The sequence below is a fragment of the Pogoniulus pusillus genome, chromosome 31 (assembly GCF_015220805.1).
Source record: "Pogoniulus pusillus isolate bPogPus1 chromosome 31, bPogPus1.pri, whole genome shotgun sequence".
Taxonomy (NCBI): Eukaryota; Metazoa; Chordata; class Aves; order Piciformes; family Lybiidae; genus Pogoniulus; species Pogoniulus pusillus.
In genome coordinates this window covers 211,914-230,003 of record NC_087294.1, presented here as the reverse complement: position 1 = coordinate 230,003, position 18,090 = coordinate 211,914, and the positions used below count along the sequence as shown (strand labels likewise).

Here is an 18,090-nt window from a genome sequence, read left to right as displayed (position 1 = left end):
CTGGCCAGTTTCTGATAAACAAAATACCATTCTACTGAACAGAGACTGATGACATTGTGACTTCCATCCTATTTGTTTTCCCTTCTATATAAGATAGCAATCTTACCCAGTTTTAGAACTCCCAAATCATAAGGAGCAAACAAACAGTTCCTTTTGTTCTGTGGCCCAGGAACAGAGATAACTGCTCAGGCCCAAGATGTTCCTTCAGCTAATATGACTCCACAGGCAGCAGAAACCCGTAATCCTAATCCAGATTCGAACTCACAGACCTCAGGTCAGACCCCCAATAATTCAGACCCGCTAGAGGGGTCATCAAAGCCCATTTCAGCTCAAATTATCTTGGCTCCAGCCACAGCCCAGGCAAAGATGAAACATTTGACATGGAGTGATTCAAAAGAGGACTTAGGGGAGGGGATCTCTGGTGCACAAGAAGAGGAAGAGAAGAAATACATGTCGTAGAAAACCTGCTAGCTTGCCGTGGGAATGCGGTCAAGGTTGCACAGATCAGTGGCAATGCCACATGGACTCCAGATGATTCAATGTGAATTATGCCAGAGACATTTATTGATCATTACAGCTCTCATTATATAGCCTCAGAGCATAAAGCACACATCTACACATTAGCATAATTAGGCAAGGACAACCCACTCTATCTGCATAAACCACACTTTGTTTTCCTCATTAACGAGGCGTCCAATATCTATCCTTTCTGAGATAAGGTAGCCAGCAGCTGATGGGAACCAAGGTCAGCATCCGTCCATTATTATACTTCTTCACTTTGCATTCCCACAAATATTGTCTTCGAGATTTGGCCAACATGCTCAGATCCCAGTACTCTGATGAGAGGAGCGCTGTGAGGTTGGCTGCCAAGAAAAAGGATGATTCCAAAGAGTTTAAGAGTGCTCTTAGGAAAGTTTTGTTTCTAGGCCAAGGACAACCAGAAAAAGAGGAAGAGGAGGAGGATGACATCCAGGATTCCAATGATCCCCTCAAAGAGGTCAGGGAAGATAGAAAGGAATACTCAAGGGAATCAGGTGAGCCAATCCTAAGCTGGCTGGTGAGATGCCGTAGCATTGGTGCCAATGCCTTGCAGGTAGGAGACAAGTCTGCCAAGCAGCTGGGACCACTCACCAAGGAGAGTGGAGTGGACAAATACCTAGCAAGTCCTCTTGGTAAGGTTAGCTTGTGGACACGCCTTCTGTTGGCTGTGGCTATGAGATATCCTTCCTGAGATGATCTGCCAAGGGCTGCCAAGAAGTGGAACACCATTGAGGAGGGAATTAAGCTTCTGAAGGAGTTTGCTGTGAAGGAAGTGCTCTATGGAGATCATGGCACACATGAGCCTGATGACATTCCTCTTGGAACAGGTCTCATGAAGAAGCTTATTAAGCTTGCTCCTTCATCCTATGCTAACATCTTGGCCAGCAAGTTTCTATCAAGGAGTGATAATGGAAGGTCTTTCACTGTTGGTGAGTTCACTGACCAGTTCAGGCAGATAGAGGACAGCTTGTCACATTCTGCCCTAGTCTCTGCTGTAAAAACTGTGACTACAGAGATAAAGCAGATGAAAGATGGCATTCAGAATGGCATTAAGAACGGCATGAAAGAAATGAAGGAGGATCTTAGAAACATTACCAATCTGGTAAAGGATACCATTCCTGCATCATCTGAATGGGTGCATGTTTCTGCCATCAGGAACAGACGCCCACCTCCTGCAAGGCAATTCCAGCCCAGGAGGAGACAAATTCCACCTAGACAGCAGCAATCACGTGCATCATTGTGGATAATTTTGAGTGACCAATTTGGTGAGAACATGAACAAGTGGGATGGTCAACCTACTTCAGCTCTTTCAAAGAGAGTCAGGGAACTGCAGAGTGGCAGAAACAGAGGCAGCAATGCCAGAGAAGTAGCTGTCACTTCTTCAGCTCCCCAGAGCAATTGCAGTTATTCCAACAATTGCAATTTCTCTCACAACACCACCAATCACTGTGTACACCCCACATGCCATGTTCAGCATTAGGAGTGCCCTGCCTCCAGCCAGGAGGAGGAAAGGGATAGTGGAGAGAACCGAATCTATTGGAATGTATTCATTAGGTGGCCTGGCAGTTCAAAAGTTCAGCAATACAGGGCTGTAGTTAGACACAGGTGCTCAGTGTACTTTATTGCCATCCAACTGCAAAGGGACAGAGTCCATATCCATTTTTGGAATCACTGGTGGATCTCAAGAGTTAACTAAGATACAGGCTGAGATCAGTTTAACTGGTAAAGAGTGGAAGACACATACTATTGTAACTGGTCCTGATGTGCCTTGCATTCTGGGACTTGACTTTTTGAGACAAGGTTGTTTCAAAGATCCTAAGGGTCACAAATGGGCTTTTGGAATAGCATCTGCAGAGATTGAGGATGGTAAATTGAAATTGTCCATTAGAGCAGAACTTTCTGATGAATCTGCAGTTGTGGGACATCATGACATAGAGGATCTGGAAGTGCCAATTGCTACTCAAACTGTTCACCACAGGCAGTACAGAACTAACCGTGACTCGTTGTTGCCCATTCATCAGCTGATTTGTCAATTGGAGAGTCAGGCTGTAAAAGAGAAAGCTCATTCACCTTTCAACAGTCCCATCTGGCCTGCGTGCAAACCTAACGGAGACTGGAGACTGACAGTTGTTTTTTGTGCCCTCAACGAGGTGACGCCACCCATGAGTGCAGCTGTGCCGGACATGCTGGAACTCCAGTACGAGCTGGAATTGAAGGAGGCTAAATGGTATGCAACCATAGACATTGCTAATGCTTTCTTCTCTATTCCCATAGCAAAGGAGTGCAGGCCTCAGTTTGCATTCACCTGGAGAGGAATTCAGTACCAGTTCAATCGTTTGCCTCAGGGGTGGAAACACAGCTCAACCATCTGTCACTCGGTGATCCACAATGCTCCAGAGCATATACAGTTCATCCACAAGAAGGGCTGGAAGGAGGATCCAGAAAACTACAGGCCTCTCAGCCTGACCTCAGTACCTGGCAAGGTTATGGAGCAGGTCATCCTGAGTGCCATTGAGAGGCACATACAAGAAAACCAGGGAATCAGGCCCAGCAGACATGGGTTTAGGAAAGGAAGGTTCTGCCTAACCAATTTGATCACATTTAATGACTGGGTGACCTGTCTGGTAGACGAGGGGAAGGCTATGGATGTGATTTACCCAGGCTTCAGCAAAGCCTTTGACACAGTCTTCCACAGCATCTTCCGGGAAAAATTGGCATCCCATGGCTTGGACAGGTGCATCCTTCACTGGTTTAAAAACTGGCTGGATGACTAAGGACAGAGAGTCATGGTGAATAGTGCCACATCCATTTGGTGTCCTGTGGCCAGTGGTGTTGGTATCCCCCAGGGATCAGTACTGGACCCACTTCTATTCAACACCTTTAGCGATGACCTGGATGGAGGAATCAAGTCTACTGTCAGTAAATTTGCAGATGACACCAAATTGGGAGGGAGTGTCAATCTCCTAGAGGGTAGGAAGATGATGTAGATGGACCTGGACAGGCTGGGTCAATGGGCTGAGGCCAATGGTATAAGATTCAATAGGACCAAGTGCAGAGTCCTACACTTTGGCCACAATAACCTCATACCTCGCTAGAGACTGAGGGATGCATAGCTAGAGAGCATCCCAGGGAGAGGGACCTGGGAATACTTGTTGACAGGCAGCTGTGCAAAGCCAGCAGTGTGCCCAGGTGGCACAGAAGGCCAATGGCATTTTGGCCCATATCAGAAATAGTGTGGCCAGCTGGACTGGGGATGTAATACTCCCTATGTACTTAGCCTACTGGTGAGCCTACTGTGAGCTAGGTAGCTAATGCTGTATCAAATTTATCACAATTGACAAAACTGGTAAAGAAATGAAGCGTTACCTAAATAAGCACAATGGTATCTATCCTATCTTGTTGTCTACACCTTGCAGCAAAAAACTGCATTTGAAAAGCCTTTAATTTATTCTAGATTGTATCATATATATTAGAAGTAATCCTGCCGCATGAATCTGTTTTATTTCCTTTTAGATAAGAATTATTGCTCTGTTTGTTCTGAATTCTTTAAAATTACTGATTGTAGATTTTGCTTAAACTTTACCATGGAGAAAAAAAATTTCATTGGGCACAGCACTTGACTCCACTTAATTCAGTGTAATGATTGTGAAAGACTACTCAAATTTCCAGGAATTCTGTCTAGAAGATCATTAACATGAGTAGTTTAAAACTTTTCTATCATCAAAGTCAACTGGCAGAGGAGCTAGGTATAAGGCTGCTTGCGTTTTGGATCCTGAGCAATGTAAAGAGCAACAGATTCTTCTGGTCTCTTCCAGCAGTACCTGGGGGAAAAAAATAGAAATTATCTAATAGATGGGGAAGATCCATACACTGAAATCAACAGCTGAAACATTGACGCTACTAAAAAGCAGGGGAAAACAAGCAGGTTCTGTTCTGATTCAGTTGTTCTCTTCTCATACTGGTATATTCTTTCATATTCAGAGAATTACTCTTTACCATCACTAATACAAAACTAGTATCATAATATGGTGGGGAATAATGTATAGCTGCTTATGGGCAAACCAAGGGAGAAGGCATCTATTCTGATCTGGGTGATATGAAGATTGGAACAGAATCACCACAGTGGTACCTATAAATACAATAGTATTTTTTATATGGTCGTCACTCTTGTATTAACTGTTTCCATGTCCATTGTAGAGAAGGACGAAGATCAATCAGTGTGATGCACATAGAGTAGAAGGCGTCTTCTGTACTGATCTGAAAAAAGTCTTAATGCAATAAAAGCTATGCTGGCAGATCTCTGGACCTATGTTGTGTCATAATTTTCATTGAAAACACTTGCTCGTTGATTGGACTTCAGGACTGAGAATTCAGGTAAGTGATTTTACAGAAATGATGGAAGTAACAGTGAAGGAAGGCGGTAGCTACATGTTGGAATCACAGGCACACAGAACAGTTCTGTGCGTAGCTGAATAGTTTCAGCTGTTTTGAGTATTGAACAAAAGGTGCAAATATCATCACTACTCTTTAGTAAAACTTTTTTCCTACAGCAAAGAAGGCCATTTTTATCACCTACCTGTAATCTGCTGCACTGCATTACCACTGAATATGTAACATCCTTTGTTTTCTTCATGTAGGTACTTAAGCAGTTTATGCTAGTCTTTACAAGAGTTGGCAAGTACTTTCCCTTTCCGTTCCCTCTGGGAACTATTTTGGATGTTGATTTCCTCCATGTATATCACCTGGTGTAATTATGAAACAGTCATATGCATCCTAATCTGGGAAAGGAGTTGTGTTTTCAGTCTGAACCCCAAATCTTGCTGCACTGACTTTGATTAAGCCTGGTCTAAAGCTTAGAGGTTCTGCTGTGATTGACAGTTGTGTATTCATGCTATCTATCTTTATGCATGGTCTTCTGCATGCTGCTTATTTGGGTAGTTCTTATCTTTTTTACTTTCCCCAGCTTTAATCATGAGGTGGACTAGAATCAAATGTCTGCCTTTGCTTTGTCCTGAAGACACTTCTGTTCTGATGTGGGATTAATGTAACAGTGGTCGATCAGTGGACCAGCTGCAACACAAGCCCTTGGCCAAACTATCTGAGTCAGAGTGGACCTGAACATTGTGCAAGAGGAAAGAATGAGAATTTGCATATCAGAAGAAGCAAGGAGACAGGTCCTTTGCTACCTGATGAATAGGCCAAGGCTGTCCTTCTTATCTGATGAATATGCTAAGACCACTGCTCCACGGGGAAGCAGATGTGGCAGACAAGAATTTGAGTTGGAAGAAGAGACGGTTTTGCATGTGATAAAATGACTAATCAATATGTAAAAATGCTAAGCCTTCTGATACCTTCTGACAAAGTATATAAGTCCTGTATGTTGCCTAATAAAGTCGGAACTTAGCTTGCATCAAGCTGTCTCCCCGTCCCTTCGTTGCAGCATTCTGAGAAGGCTATTGCAAATCCAGCATTCAGAGGCACAGTGTTTCTGCACCAGCTGATATCCAGCATGGTGTGGACCAAATACAATGAATTTGTTGTTGCACATTGGGCCACTGTTTACTCACGTAGACTGGGCACGGACAAGTAGGCTGTCACCAGCAGATAGAATGAAGTTTTTATCATCCATGGTAACAGTGGATGTGCTCTCCTGAAGGGATAAAACATAGCCAGCTTTTAACTTTCCATGTCAGAAACAAAATGCTGCAGGCAAGTATGGAAATTTTTGTTGCTGAAAGAATACTTCAAACCTGCTCTGTTTCATGAGGCCCAGATGAATATTCAGCCAATCACCCCTGTTCAACACTATTGGCATTAACAAAGACATGTTTGAAGGTTCATTTTCCCCATTATAATGCAGCAATTCATTGCCTGACTCTCAGGGGTATACGGCTACTGATTTAACCTAGCCTGCAGGTTGGTACAGCTCTGGAAATTAGAGAGATAACCTTCTGGAGTACTTCAAGTTCTTCATCTACTTTTCTGATTCCTAATACCTTTTGAAATTTTGAAAAGCAGTTCACAAGTCAGCAGGTTACTGAGAGAAATTGCTAGTAGGAGTCTGTCCACATTGGAATTGTCATCATTATCCTGTCAAGCGGAGGCTCAGGGTCTTGTCTACAACAAGGTCCTGACACCATAAGCTACTGCAGGCTTCAGTGTAAACAAATGCCCTTTGAGATTATATGTCTTTAATTAGTATTTGATAGTCCCTGTAAATTTCAAAAGAACCAAGATGGCTAGAAATATCTATCTCCAAGCTACCCAGATTTCTGCAAAGGAAAATTAGCTTTTCCCTGTTTTTCCCTTGGGTTGTAAATGTTTCCTAGAAGCCAGCTCAATGAATCACAGAATCATAGAAACATCCAGGTTAGAAAAGTCCCTCAGGATCACAAAGTCCAACCTATAGCCATACTCTACAGGATTCACCTGAAACCATATCCCCAAGCACCACATCCAAATGACTCTTCAACACATCCAGGGTTGGTGACTCATCCACCTCCCTGAGCAGCTCATTCCAGTGCCTGATCACTCTTTCCATGATTATTTTTCCCTTATGTCCAATCTAAACCTACCCAGTCCCAGTTTGAGGCCATTCCCTCTTGTTATGTCTGAAGTTACCTGTGAGAAGACACTAGCTCCAGTCTCTCCACAGTGTCCCTTCAGGTTGTTGTAGACAGCAATGATATCTCCTCTCAGTCTTCTCTTTTTCAAACTAAACAGGCCCAGCTCCCTCAGTTGCTCCCCATAAGATTTATTCTCTAGGGCCTTCACCAGCTTCATTGCCCTCCTCTGGACCCACTCCAGCACCTCCACATTGTGATGGTTTGGGTATTCCCCGCCCCCCCCCCCCTCCCCCCCCCCCCCCCTTCCACTTTAGAAATACCCAGACTAGACTCAGCCAGCTCTGGAAATACGAATGAAGCTATTTATTTACAGCAGCACAATAGACAAGCAGATATTTGCAGTACATACAGTTATAGACAGAAATATACAAAGTAAAAGTAATACAGAAACACAACTCCCCTCCCAGAAACCTGAGTCCCCAGGAGGGGCTCTCAACCACCCCTGCACCTTCCCCCTGCCCCTCTCAACCTTACCCCAGTCCCAAAGAAGAATAGAGGTTTGGACAGAGGGTTAGGAAGCAAAGTGGGTTAGGCCAAAATGGAGGGTGAGGTTAGAGAGATGCAGCTCAGCCAGCAGCCTGAGTGAGAGTGGTGCTGAGTGTCTTATCTATGTTTTGACTTATATTTTTATACATCTCAGCACGCGTGTGAGTGAAGTAGACATCACCATTGTTTTCTTTCCACAGCCTGTAATCTAGTTCTTCTCATCAAAACATTCTAGCTAGCTTCAAACTAGCACACACATTGCATTGTGGTGCCCAAAGCTGAATACAAAATGAAGAGCCTCTGGATCAGCTACCACCATGCTTTAGTATAAACAAGTTATTAGACTTTTAAAATTAGCTTTTTCTATTGGATTCCAGTTTAATCTCAGTATGAGAACAAGTGCTAGGTAGGGCATATTAAAATCCTCACAAAGACCTGATAGAGCATGTTAGTATCTGTCCTCAGTATACAAGAAGAGAAAAAAGAAAGGAAGACAATTTTTATGGTGTGTGATGGTTTGGGTGTTGCTCATCCCCCCACACTTTAGAAATCACCCAGGCTAGACTCAGCTGGCTCTGGAAATTGAATGAAGCTTTTATATTTACAGCTAGCACAATATGCAAGCAGATATTTACAGTATATACAGTTATATATGAAAATATATAAGTTAAAAGGTAATACAGAAACACAACAGCCCTCTCAGAAACCTGAGTCCCCCGGAGTGGCTCCCAACCACCCTTCCACCTTCTCCCACCCCTCTCTACCTTGCCCCAGACGTTGCCTTGTGCCCGAGGAAGATTGGAGGGTTGGCCAGGCAGGTTAGGAAGCAAGTAGATTAATCAGAGAGACAGCAGGCTTGTTTCTCTTTCACAGCCTGTAACCTAGCTCTTCTCATCAAAACACTCTAGCTAGCTTCACACTAGCACATGGTGGCAGTAGTTTAGTTATTTTTCATCATAGTTTAAAGCTGAAGGGTGATGCCTATTGGTCTTCTCTATGAGAAGGAAGGCAATCATCTCAATGTCTGTTGCTGGTGACAGAAGGTTTTCCTAGTCATCAGTCTTCTCTGAACTGAAACATGAACTTATTTATTAAGAAGTTTGAATTGACACATACCAGCTGCCATAACCAGGTATCTGAATTCTTTTTACTTTCCTCAGTTGTTCCTGGTCCATAGGCAATAACCTTTAAAAAAAGAGAAAAACGGGGAAGAAAGTGATTAATTCATGCCAGTGACCAAAGCGTACATATTCATCTTCCTACAGCATTTAAAACTTGTTGTTTTTACAGAAAAAAATATTCATAGAAGAGGGCATAATTCTTACAGACATCAAAATTCACATTATGTTTGGTATTTTCATATTGATTCTTACTGAGCAAAAGGGACCTGATCACAACTGCCACTCCTTATGCTCCTCTGCATTCTCACTTATCCATTCCTTCTCTCTCCTCCCACTCCCAGATTTGCATCTTTTGCTTATGTTCTTGGAACAGGCACTTCCTCCTCATGAACTCTAAGTCCTGTCAAGAGCCTGTTAAAGTATGAAACTTTCTTCAAAAAGACATAGACTGGGCCTTACTTTTCTTATCATCTGCTCTCTTAGTATTCTTCCTGACAAACCTACACTCCATTAGTTGTCAAATATATTGAATTCCTCAGAGTGCAACTCCAAATAACCCAGAGAAAGAATGCCTTATGCATAAAACACAGACAGCAAATGGGCAAATGGTGACAGCTTCAATTATATTCAAACTAGACTGTGTTGGACTAAACTGAGAAGTGCCATGCTATAGCACAGACCAGGCTTTCTGGTGCTGTGCAGTTTTCCTTGGTTCATCTTTATGCAGATTGGGAGATTGCACGTACTCACTCAGATTAGACTTGGCACCTATAATGCTGTTCAAATATGTAGGGAAGATGAACACGTTTGTGAGTAGTATTTGCACCATGCTGGTGTTTCCAAATTGGGAAATACGAGGTGGTGTTAGCAGGATGGGAAGAGTGATCTGTTTTAATCTCAAAAGAAATTAATGGCAATAATGTTCAGGTTAATTCTGTGAGTGGAAGTAGCTGAGCTAGGAAGCTTCTGCCATAAGGTAGTCAAATCAGTGAATGAATCACACTTCTGAAGTGTAGGGTAGGCTAAAACTGAGTTGTTCTGCAGGAGTGCATAGCTTTCTCTACTGACTACATATTGTTGACAGGTCTGGATTCACTCAGTCTGAGCAGCGGTCACCTATTACCCGTACCTTTAAAAATACCTCTCTCTCTTTTTCAGAGAAATTAGACCTCCCTACCTCTGTTTCAAAGTTATCTCCAAACATTCTCAAGGATTTCTTCTGTTTTATTTCACTGCGATGATCATTTAACCACCCTTGGAAGGAAAATGGCTCCATAACAGAAGTAGAATTTAATGGGAAAGGTGTTTCTTTCAGGAGTTCATCTATAAGAAAGGCAGAGGACTATCAGTGAGGCTTGTTTCCCTTGATCGTTGCAAACATCTTACTGTTGTTTACAGCTTGTTTACAGGTTCATTTTGCAGATGCTATCTATTCATTCGTAACAGCAAACAGTGCTACAGTCATTATCAGGACTTCTTACCTGAGGTTGCACAATGGTACTGGTTGTACCTAGTGGTGTTCCCCAGAGATAGGTACTGGGTCCAGTTTTGTTCAATATCTTTATCAATCATCTGGATCAAGGCATTGAGTGTACCCTTGGAAAGTCTGCTTGTCTGGGTTCTAATTTAAATTCCCAGAGACTCAAATATATTTGATAGAACCATTAACAATTTTTTTTCAGAGTTCTGTGATGGTTTAGGTGTTCCCTGCCCCCCCCCCCCACTTTAGACATCACCCAGACTAGACTCAGCCAACTCTGGAAATATGAATGAAGCTTATATTTACAGCTAGCACAATATACAAGCAGATATTTATAGTACATACAGTTATAGACAGAAATAGACAAGGGAAAAGGTAATACAGAAACACAACTCCCCTCCTAGAAACCTGAGTCCCCAGGAGGGGCTCTCAACCACCCCTGCACCTTCCCCCTGCCCCTCTCAACCTTACCCCAGTCCCAAGGAACAATGGAGGCTCGGCCAGAGGTTAAGAAGCAAAGTGGGAAGTGCCCTTGCCTTTTCCCCCTTCCTTCCCAAAAAGAAAGAAAATTAGATGTAAAGAGAGGAAAAGGTAAGCACACTCAAATAAATAACCTCACTCTGATTTGGAAGTTAAAAAGAAGAAAAGTAGTGTAACAATTGTGCTAGTATGAAGCTAGCTAGAATGTTTTGGTGAGAAGAATTAGATAACAGGCTGTGGAAGGAAAACAATGGTGATGTCTACTTCACTCATAGGCTTGCTGCAAGATTTAAGAATAAGAATCAAAACATAGATAAGGCACGTCTCCTGCTGGGGAGCTCTGAGCTGCACCTCTCTCTCTCTAGCCACTCTGCCGTTTTCTCTAATTAATCCACATTGCTTCCTAACCCGCTTGTCAAAACTCCATTCTTCCTTGGGACAGGGGTAAGGTTGAGAGGCAGAGGGAGAAGGTGGAAGGGGGAGTTGGGAGCCCCTCCTGGGGACTCAGGTTTCTGGGAGGGGAGTTGTGTTTCTGTATTACCTTTTCCCTTGTCTATTTCTGTCTATAATTGTATGTACTGTAACTATCTGCTTGTATACTGTGCTAGCTGTAAATACAAGCTTCATTCAAATTTTCAAAGCTGGATGAGTCTAGTCTGGGTGATTTCCAAAGAGTGGAGGGTGGGTAACACCCAAACCATCACAACAATAAATTAAAAAGGTATCTGAGGCAGGGAAGGTACAAAGGTATAGGGAAGGGAAAACAAATACAAAATGTGTAAATACAATCAGATTTTGATGCTAATGGCTTTGTCTGCCTCGTGGGTGATGGCCACATGATAAAAAAAAAAGAGAACCAGGAACAGGATGGTGATGCTGGTAAGCAGGGAGGCAGGGAGTGCAGAGAGAGAGAACAGGAAGTCCCCCTGCTTTTATAGACCTTCAAACAGGAAGGGGGAGTGAGCTAACCATGAATCACCTGGCAGTGTTCAGACCCACCCCTGGGGAGGGGTCAAGACCACCTAGGGTCAGGTTCAAGGTCACTACCCCTGGAGGGTTAACCATGTACATTGATGATGATGCAAAACTCGGGGAGGGGGAGGTGACTGACACCCCATCAGGCAGCCATCCAACAAGCTCTGGACAGGCTGGAGTGCTGGACAAAGGCTAACCACATGAAGTTCAATAAGGATAAGTGCAAAGTCCTGCATCTAGAGAGGAATAAATGAGGCACTGGTACAGGTTCAGGCTGCCCTGCTGGAAAGCAGCTCCATGGCGAAAGACCTTGCAGTCCTGGGGGACAGCAAGTTCTCCGTGGGACAGCACTGTGCCCTTGTGTCCAAGAGAGACAAAGGCATCCTGGAGTGCATCAAGAAAAGTGTGTCCAGCAAGTCTAGGGAGGTTCTTCTCCTCCTCTACTCTGCCTTAGTGAGGCCACACCCAGAAGACAGTGTCCAGTTTCAGGCTTCCTAATTCAGGAGAGACAAGCATATGCTGGAAAGAGTCCAGCAGAGAGCCACAAAGATGACTGGGGGACTTGAGCCCTAAGAAGAGAGACTGAGAAATCTGGGGCTATTTAGTCTGGAGAAGAGAAAATTGAGAGGAGATCTTATCAATGTATACACATATCTGAGGGGCGGGTGTCAAGTGAATTAGGCCAATCTCTTTTCAGTGGTCTGTAGCAGTAAGACAAACAGCAACAGCTACAAACTGGAACACAGAAGGTTTCGTCTCAACATGAGAAGAAACTTCTTTACAGTGAGGGTGAAGGAACACTAGAACAGGCTGCCCAGAGAGGTTGTGTTCTCCTTCTCTGGAGACTTTCAAAACCCATCTGGATGCGTTCCTGTGCAAACTACCTGAGGTGATCCTGCCATGGTAAGGGGGTTGGACTTGGTGATTTCTGGAGGTCTCTTCCAACCTCTAAGTTTCTGTGATTTTTGTGATTCTGGTTCTGTGATGCATGTATTGTTTGTGTAACTTCATGGAGTTGCTTCATTGAAGCTTTTGTCAGACTAGGTGTGCATTGGTGGTTGTTGAAAATGCATCCAAACAATATGCAATAGGCTACTTAGTCCTTGCTGGGATATTCTTCATTATTTCTGGCCAGCTTTGCATTGGTAAAGTCTGGTGTAGCATCTCTGATCCTTTGTTGAGTCACCATTTACATATCTCTATGTAAGTGACTTTGGAAATGTTTCTCCTTTTATACATCATGAAATTATTGAAAAATAAACTGTGATAATTTGAAAGACCAAAGGCCAGAACAACATAAAATGATGTAGTAAACATATCTATATATATATATATATATATGTGTATATATATTAATGTGCATATACAACAGCAATACAAACACTGCAAGAGATTTTTCCACAGATCTCATCTGTCTGAGAGATTTGTAGTCAGATTTCCTTCCTTGATTTCTTGTTATAGGCCTTCCAGTACCTGCAGGGGGGCTACAAAAAAGCTGGGGAGGGACTTCTTAGGGACACGTAGTGACAGGACTAGGGGAAATGGAGTAAAGCTGAAGGTGGGTAGATTCAGACTGGAGGTGAGGAGGAAGTTCTTCAACATGAGAGTGGTGAGAGGCTGGAATGGGTTGCCCACGGAGGAGGTTGAGGCCCCGTGGCTGGAGGTGTTTAAGGCCAGGCTGGATGAGGCTGTGGACAGCCTGATCTAGGGTAGAGTGTCCCTGCCCATGGCAGGGGGGTTGGAATTGGATGATCCTGGTGGTTCCTTCCAGCTCTGACTGATTCTATGATTTTGTGATTCTATGATTCTAAATGTGTGCTGGTTTGAGACTAACTGAAATATTTTACTGAGAGAAATTAAATACTTAGCTGTGAGAAGAAAAAAAAACATGTGCCCTATATCACCCATTCTTCTGCTGAAAACTACTGGAATGGGCTGCCCAGGGAGGTGGTGGAGTCGCCGTCCCTGGAGCTGTTCAAGGCAGGATTGGACGTGGCACTTGGTGCCATGGTCTAGCCTTGAGCTCTGTGGTAAAGGGTTGGACTTGATGATCTATGAGGTCTCTTCCAACCTTGGTGATACTGTGATACTGTGAAAAATGCAATTAGTCAAAACATAGTTAAGACTTCTCACACACTGCTCATCTCTCACTTTGGGCTGTGCCTTCTTTCTGGTGGTCTGGTCTCTGTGGCTACCTCTGCCTTAACTCTAATGTGATCTGATCCTTTTTCCTCTAACCTCCTTGACATCATTTTGGCATGTCACCTCAGATCTCCAGATATGTCATGTGAGATATACATGGGTTGATCTGCTTATTTCTGAAGGGAGGGAAAGCGGGAGGTGGAAGGGGGAAATGGGTTGGAAGCCCTCCTGGAGACTCTGATTTCTGGGAAGGGTATTGTGTTTCTGTATTACCTTTAACTTATATATAACCATGCATATTCATACATATATGCTTGTATACTGTGCTAAGCTGTAGCTTCATTTCTTATCTTTCATCTGGCTGAGTCTAGTCTGGGTGATCTTCTTAAGAGTGGGGGGGCTGAGTAACTCCCAACCATCACAAAGTGGAATCAGGCTCATAGAAACCACTTACTCTATGTTTTCCACATAATACTCTGGCAGGGCACAAATCCTGCCAGGCTGATTTAACCCTTGCTCTTCTCTTCCTGTTGTGGGTCCAGGAAGTTGAGTCAGATGGGCAAAGCCTTCAGGGCTAGGGGCTTAGCACCACATGTCAGGCATCTTGTGCTGCTGCTGCTCAGCGTGCCTGTGTGATCAAACAAGGCATGAAGCTTTGACTTCATTGGCCAGAACAATGGTGCTAGTGCCTATTGGCCAGTTTGATTTTCAAATTGAAGTGTTTAAAAGGCAGTCATTTAGAAACTGTGCCTTTCTGCTTTGTGCCTTTCTGCCTTGCCCCATTCATGGCTCCTTAACTGGGAATCAAGGCGGCCACATGTACGCAGCTAGCACTAGCAACTCAGCAACATCAACTCAGTTTTTCTTCCTCTACTGCATTTTATATATATATTGTATTTTACTCTGGGATCATTATCGTGAGCTTGAAAGCATCTTTGTACAAGAGACTTGCTCAGGGACCAAAAAGCATCATGAGTACATATGCTAGAGTAATGCCAAGACTCCATAAGCATAGTTTGAGTTTTCCCTGTTTTCGTGTTCTTATTTTCCAAGTTCTGTTTGTTTAAACTGTTTAATTCTGTGTAACTACTTCCTGTCAACTGAAAATACAAAGCATCTCAGAGAATTTTCCCAGTTTAAAAAATATTAATAATAAAAATTAATCTTCATACAGAAGTTACTATTCATAATTCATAATAGATTATTAATTTCCAATACAGTTAGTACTGGCTTTTACAGCTGTCCTGCAAGTACAGCCTCAAACATGCCCTAAAACAGACAACGGGCTAGGTGTCTATAATGTCTGGTGACCTGGGCATGGCTCAGACATGCTTGGACATGTCCTTGGGTCCAGGAAAACCAAGTGCACATGTTGCATGTGGATTTGACCTTGTGGCATACACTGGGACTGTGTGTACCTCTAGCCATGTTTGGACAAAGTTGATTCCATAGGTTAACATATCTAGTTTATACCTTTAAACTTTCTTCTGCCATTGGTCATTATTGTCTTAGGAAAGTTTATTAATACTGACCTAAATGTAAGCCTTGCCTTGCCTTGTTTTGCCCAGAGAACAACATTCTCAAGGTTGCATCTAAAAAAGCCTCTCATAGCAAACTGTACAGCTGCTGTGCCAAAAGCTGTGGGGATAAGAGGTGCTCCAGACCCATGAGCCCCTCACTCTGCACACCAGCAGCCATTTCGAGCACCAGAGAAAGCCTCATGCTGCAACTTGTCAGCCAACCACATCACCTGTTTGCCTGCCATGTGCCAAAGGGATGTATCCCTTACAAAAGCAGTATAGCAATGAGTAAACCCATCAAACCTAACCTTAAACATCTCTGTAAAGGTTCTTGTGTTAGCTGTCTTGCTTAATGGCCATAAAATCCCCTAGTGGGCAAGAAGCATTACTGCTGCAAATCTCCTTCCAGTTCAAATCAGTATTTGCATTTCTGGTTTGCATAAATTGTTTAAATTGCCTGTTCCCTGTGTCAATAACCACAACCATGCATCTATACCTTGTAAATAAGTTTATGTTGAGATTTTGTGTTAATAAATACTTTTTCATATTGTTACCAATATTTCCATGTGATTATTAATACTAATAATCTGTACTAACAGCTTTTCTCTCCTATATGTTTTTACATACACTGACCACAGTGGAGCAAACCAGTTATCACAACCCTGAATTCAATAAAATACCTTTTCTGTGGTGTTTATGTGTGATAGTTTGAAGCAGGGTAGAATATTTTGGTGAGAAAAACTAGATCATAGGCTATGAAAGGAAAACAATGGTGATGTCTCCTTCCCTCAGAGTCTTGCTGAAGAAGAAATGTAAACATTAGATAACACTTTCACCATTTTTTTTCTTCACTTTCTGGCTGGCTTCAGACAGAGCTACATCTCCCTAACCTCACTGCCACTCACCTTGCTTCTTAACCTCTTGGCTGAACCTCTATTCTTCCTTAGGATTGGAGTAAGGTTGAGAGGGGCAGGGGGAAGGTGCAGGGGTGGTTGAGAGCCCCTCCTGGGGACTCAGGTTTCTGGGAGGGGAGTTGTGTTTCTGTATTACTTTTACTTTGTATATTTCTGTCCATAATTGTATGTACTGTAAATATCTGCTTGTATATTGTGTTGCTGTAAATAAATAGCTTCATTTATATTTCCAAAGTCCAGCTGAGTCTAGTCTGGGTATTACTAAAGTGTGGGGGGTCAGGGTACATCCAAACCACCACATATTTTAATTTGGCACCCAATGTGGGGCAAATTCATTTGAGTGACTGTTAATTAACTCTGGGAATCAGAATGAAGCTAATAAAGCAGTTATTGTACTTGGTAGGGGCTCTTATGTGTTCTCATTTTTATTTTCTTGCATTCAATTGGATCAAAGCCCAAATTGTTTCTTACTTTCTTAATGTAGCTTATATGATGGCTAAAGCTAAAGTCACAACCATTTTCTGGTCCTGGGGTGATCTCATTCTTGGGTATGCTGGTTTTAATGTCACTGAAAACCTTACCAGTAACATTACAGGGGTATTTGCCAATAATATTACATCCAATCAAAATACTGCTTTAACTACAGCCCTCATGAGGGTAATTCATCCCAGAACTGAGATGCCAGACATTTGTTCAGGTTTTTGCTCATGTAAAATTGTGATGCTTCTCTCATGTGTTATCCTGGGTCTTATAGTTTTAATTTTCATATTAATTCTGGCATTATGTGTGAAAAATTCAAATGCAGTGCCTGTAAGAACTAGGAAAGTTTCTGTTTTGAAAGCAAATGGCTCAGTGTCTCAAAAACAGTGTACCAGTGGAAATCAAAACAAAGGAATACAACAATCTCCCTCCTAGCAAAATTCAGGGGCACAGCCAGGGACAATTTCTCAATCTCCTTCTCCCCAGCCAGTTACTACACCTCCTTCTCCAGATTCTGGGAAGACTGCCAATGTTCCTAACAACAATGACAACAAAGATAATGCAGCTGGATTGGCAGGCATCCCAGGAGTACAGGCAAACACTCAAAATCAGAAGGTCCCCTCTACTAATAATACTGGTAACGGTAGCCCAGTCAGTCCCAATCCAAACCTCCAGTCCCAACCAGCAGACCAGAATCCCGTTAGTTCTAAGTCAGGTCTGAACTCACAGACCCCAGGTCAGACCCGCAATGATTCAAACCCTCCAGTAGACATGTCAAAGTCTGTTGCTGTGCAGGCCTTTTTGGCACTTGCTAAGGCAAAAGCCAAGACACATCTTTTGACAAAGTGTGACTCAAAGGAGGATGTAAGAGAGGGGACCTCTGGTGAGCAAGAGGAGGAAGAGGAGGCATTTAGTCTGCGAGACCTGGCCAACATGCTGAGATCGCAGTACTCAAATGAGAAGAGCGCTGTGAGGTTGGCTGCCAAGAAAGAGGATGGTTCCAAGGAGTTTAAGAGTGCTATGAGGAAGGTTCTGTTTCTAGGCCAGGGACAACCAGATCAACAAGAGGAAGAGGAGGAGGATGACATCCAGGAATCCAGCGATCCACTCAGAGAGGTCAAGGAAGTTAGAAAGGAATACTCAAGGGAATCAGGTGAGCCAATCCTAAGCTGGCTGGTGAGATGCCGTAGCATTGGTGCCAATGCCCTGCAGGTAGGAGACAAGTCTGCCAAGCAGCTGGGACCACTCACCAAGGAGAGTGGAGTGGACAAATACCTAGCAAGTCCTCTTGGTAAGGTTAGCTTGTGGACATGCCTTCTGTTGGCT

The 18,090-nt window shown here is 43.2% G+C and overlaps 1 protein-coding gene across 1 annotated transcript in view; it reads right to left on the bottom strand.

The window, feature by feature from the left end:
• Positions 1 to 1,361: 1,361 nt before the first annotated feature.
• HAAO (3-hydroxyanthranilate 3,4-dioxygenase) overlaps positions 1,362 to 18,090 on the bottom strand; it is a 60,815-nt gene continuing 44,086 nt past the window's right edge. Inside the window, exons 8-11 of the mRNA XM_064169155.1 lie at positions 9,951 to 10,096; positions 8,769 to 8,837; positions 6,108 to 6,190; positions 1,362 to 4,361 (exon numbers count right to left, since the gene is read on the bottom strand). Coding sequence (XP_064025225.1) covers positions 4,283 to 4,361; positions 6,108 to 6,190; positions 8,769 to 8,837; positions 9,951 to 10,096 — 377 coding nt within the window. The 3' untranslated portion in view covers positions 1,362 to 4,282. The remainder of the gene's footprint in view (positions 4,362 to 6,107; positions 6,191 to 8,768; positions 8,838 to 9,950; positions 10,097 to 18,090) is intronic.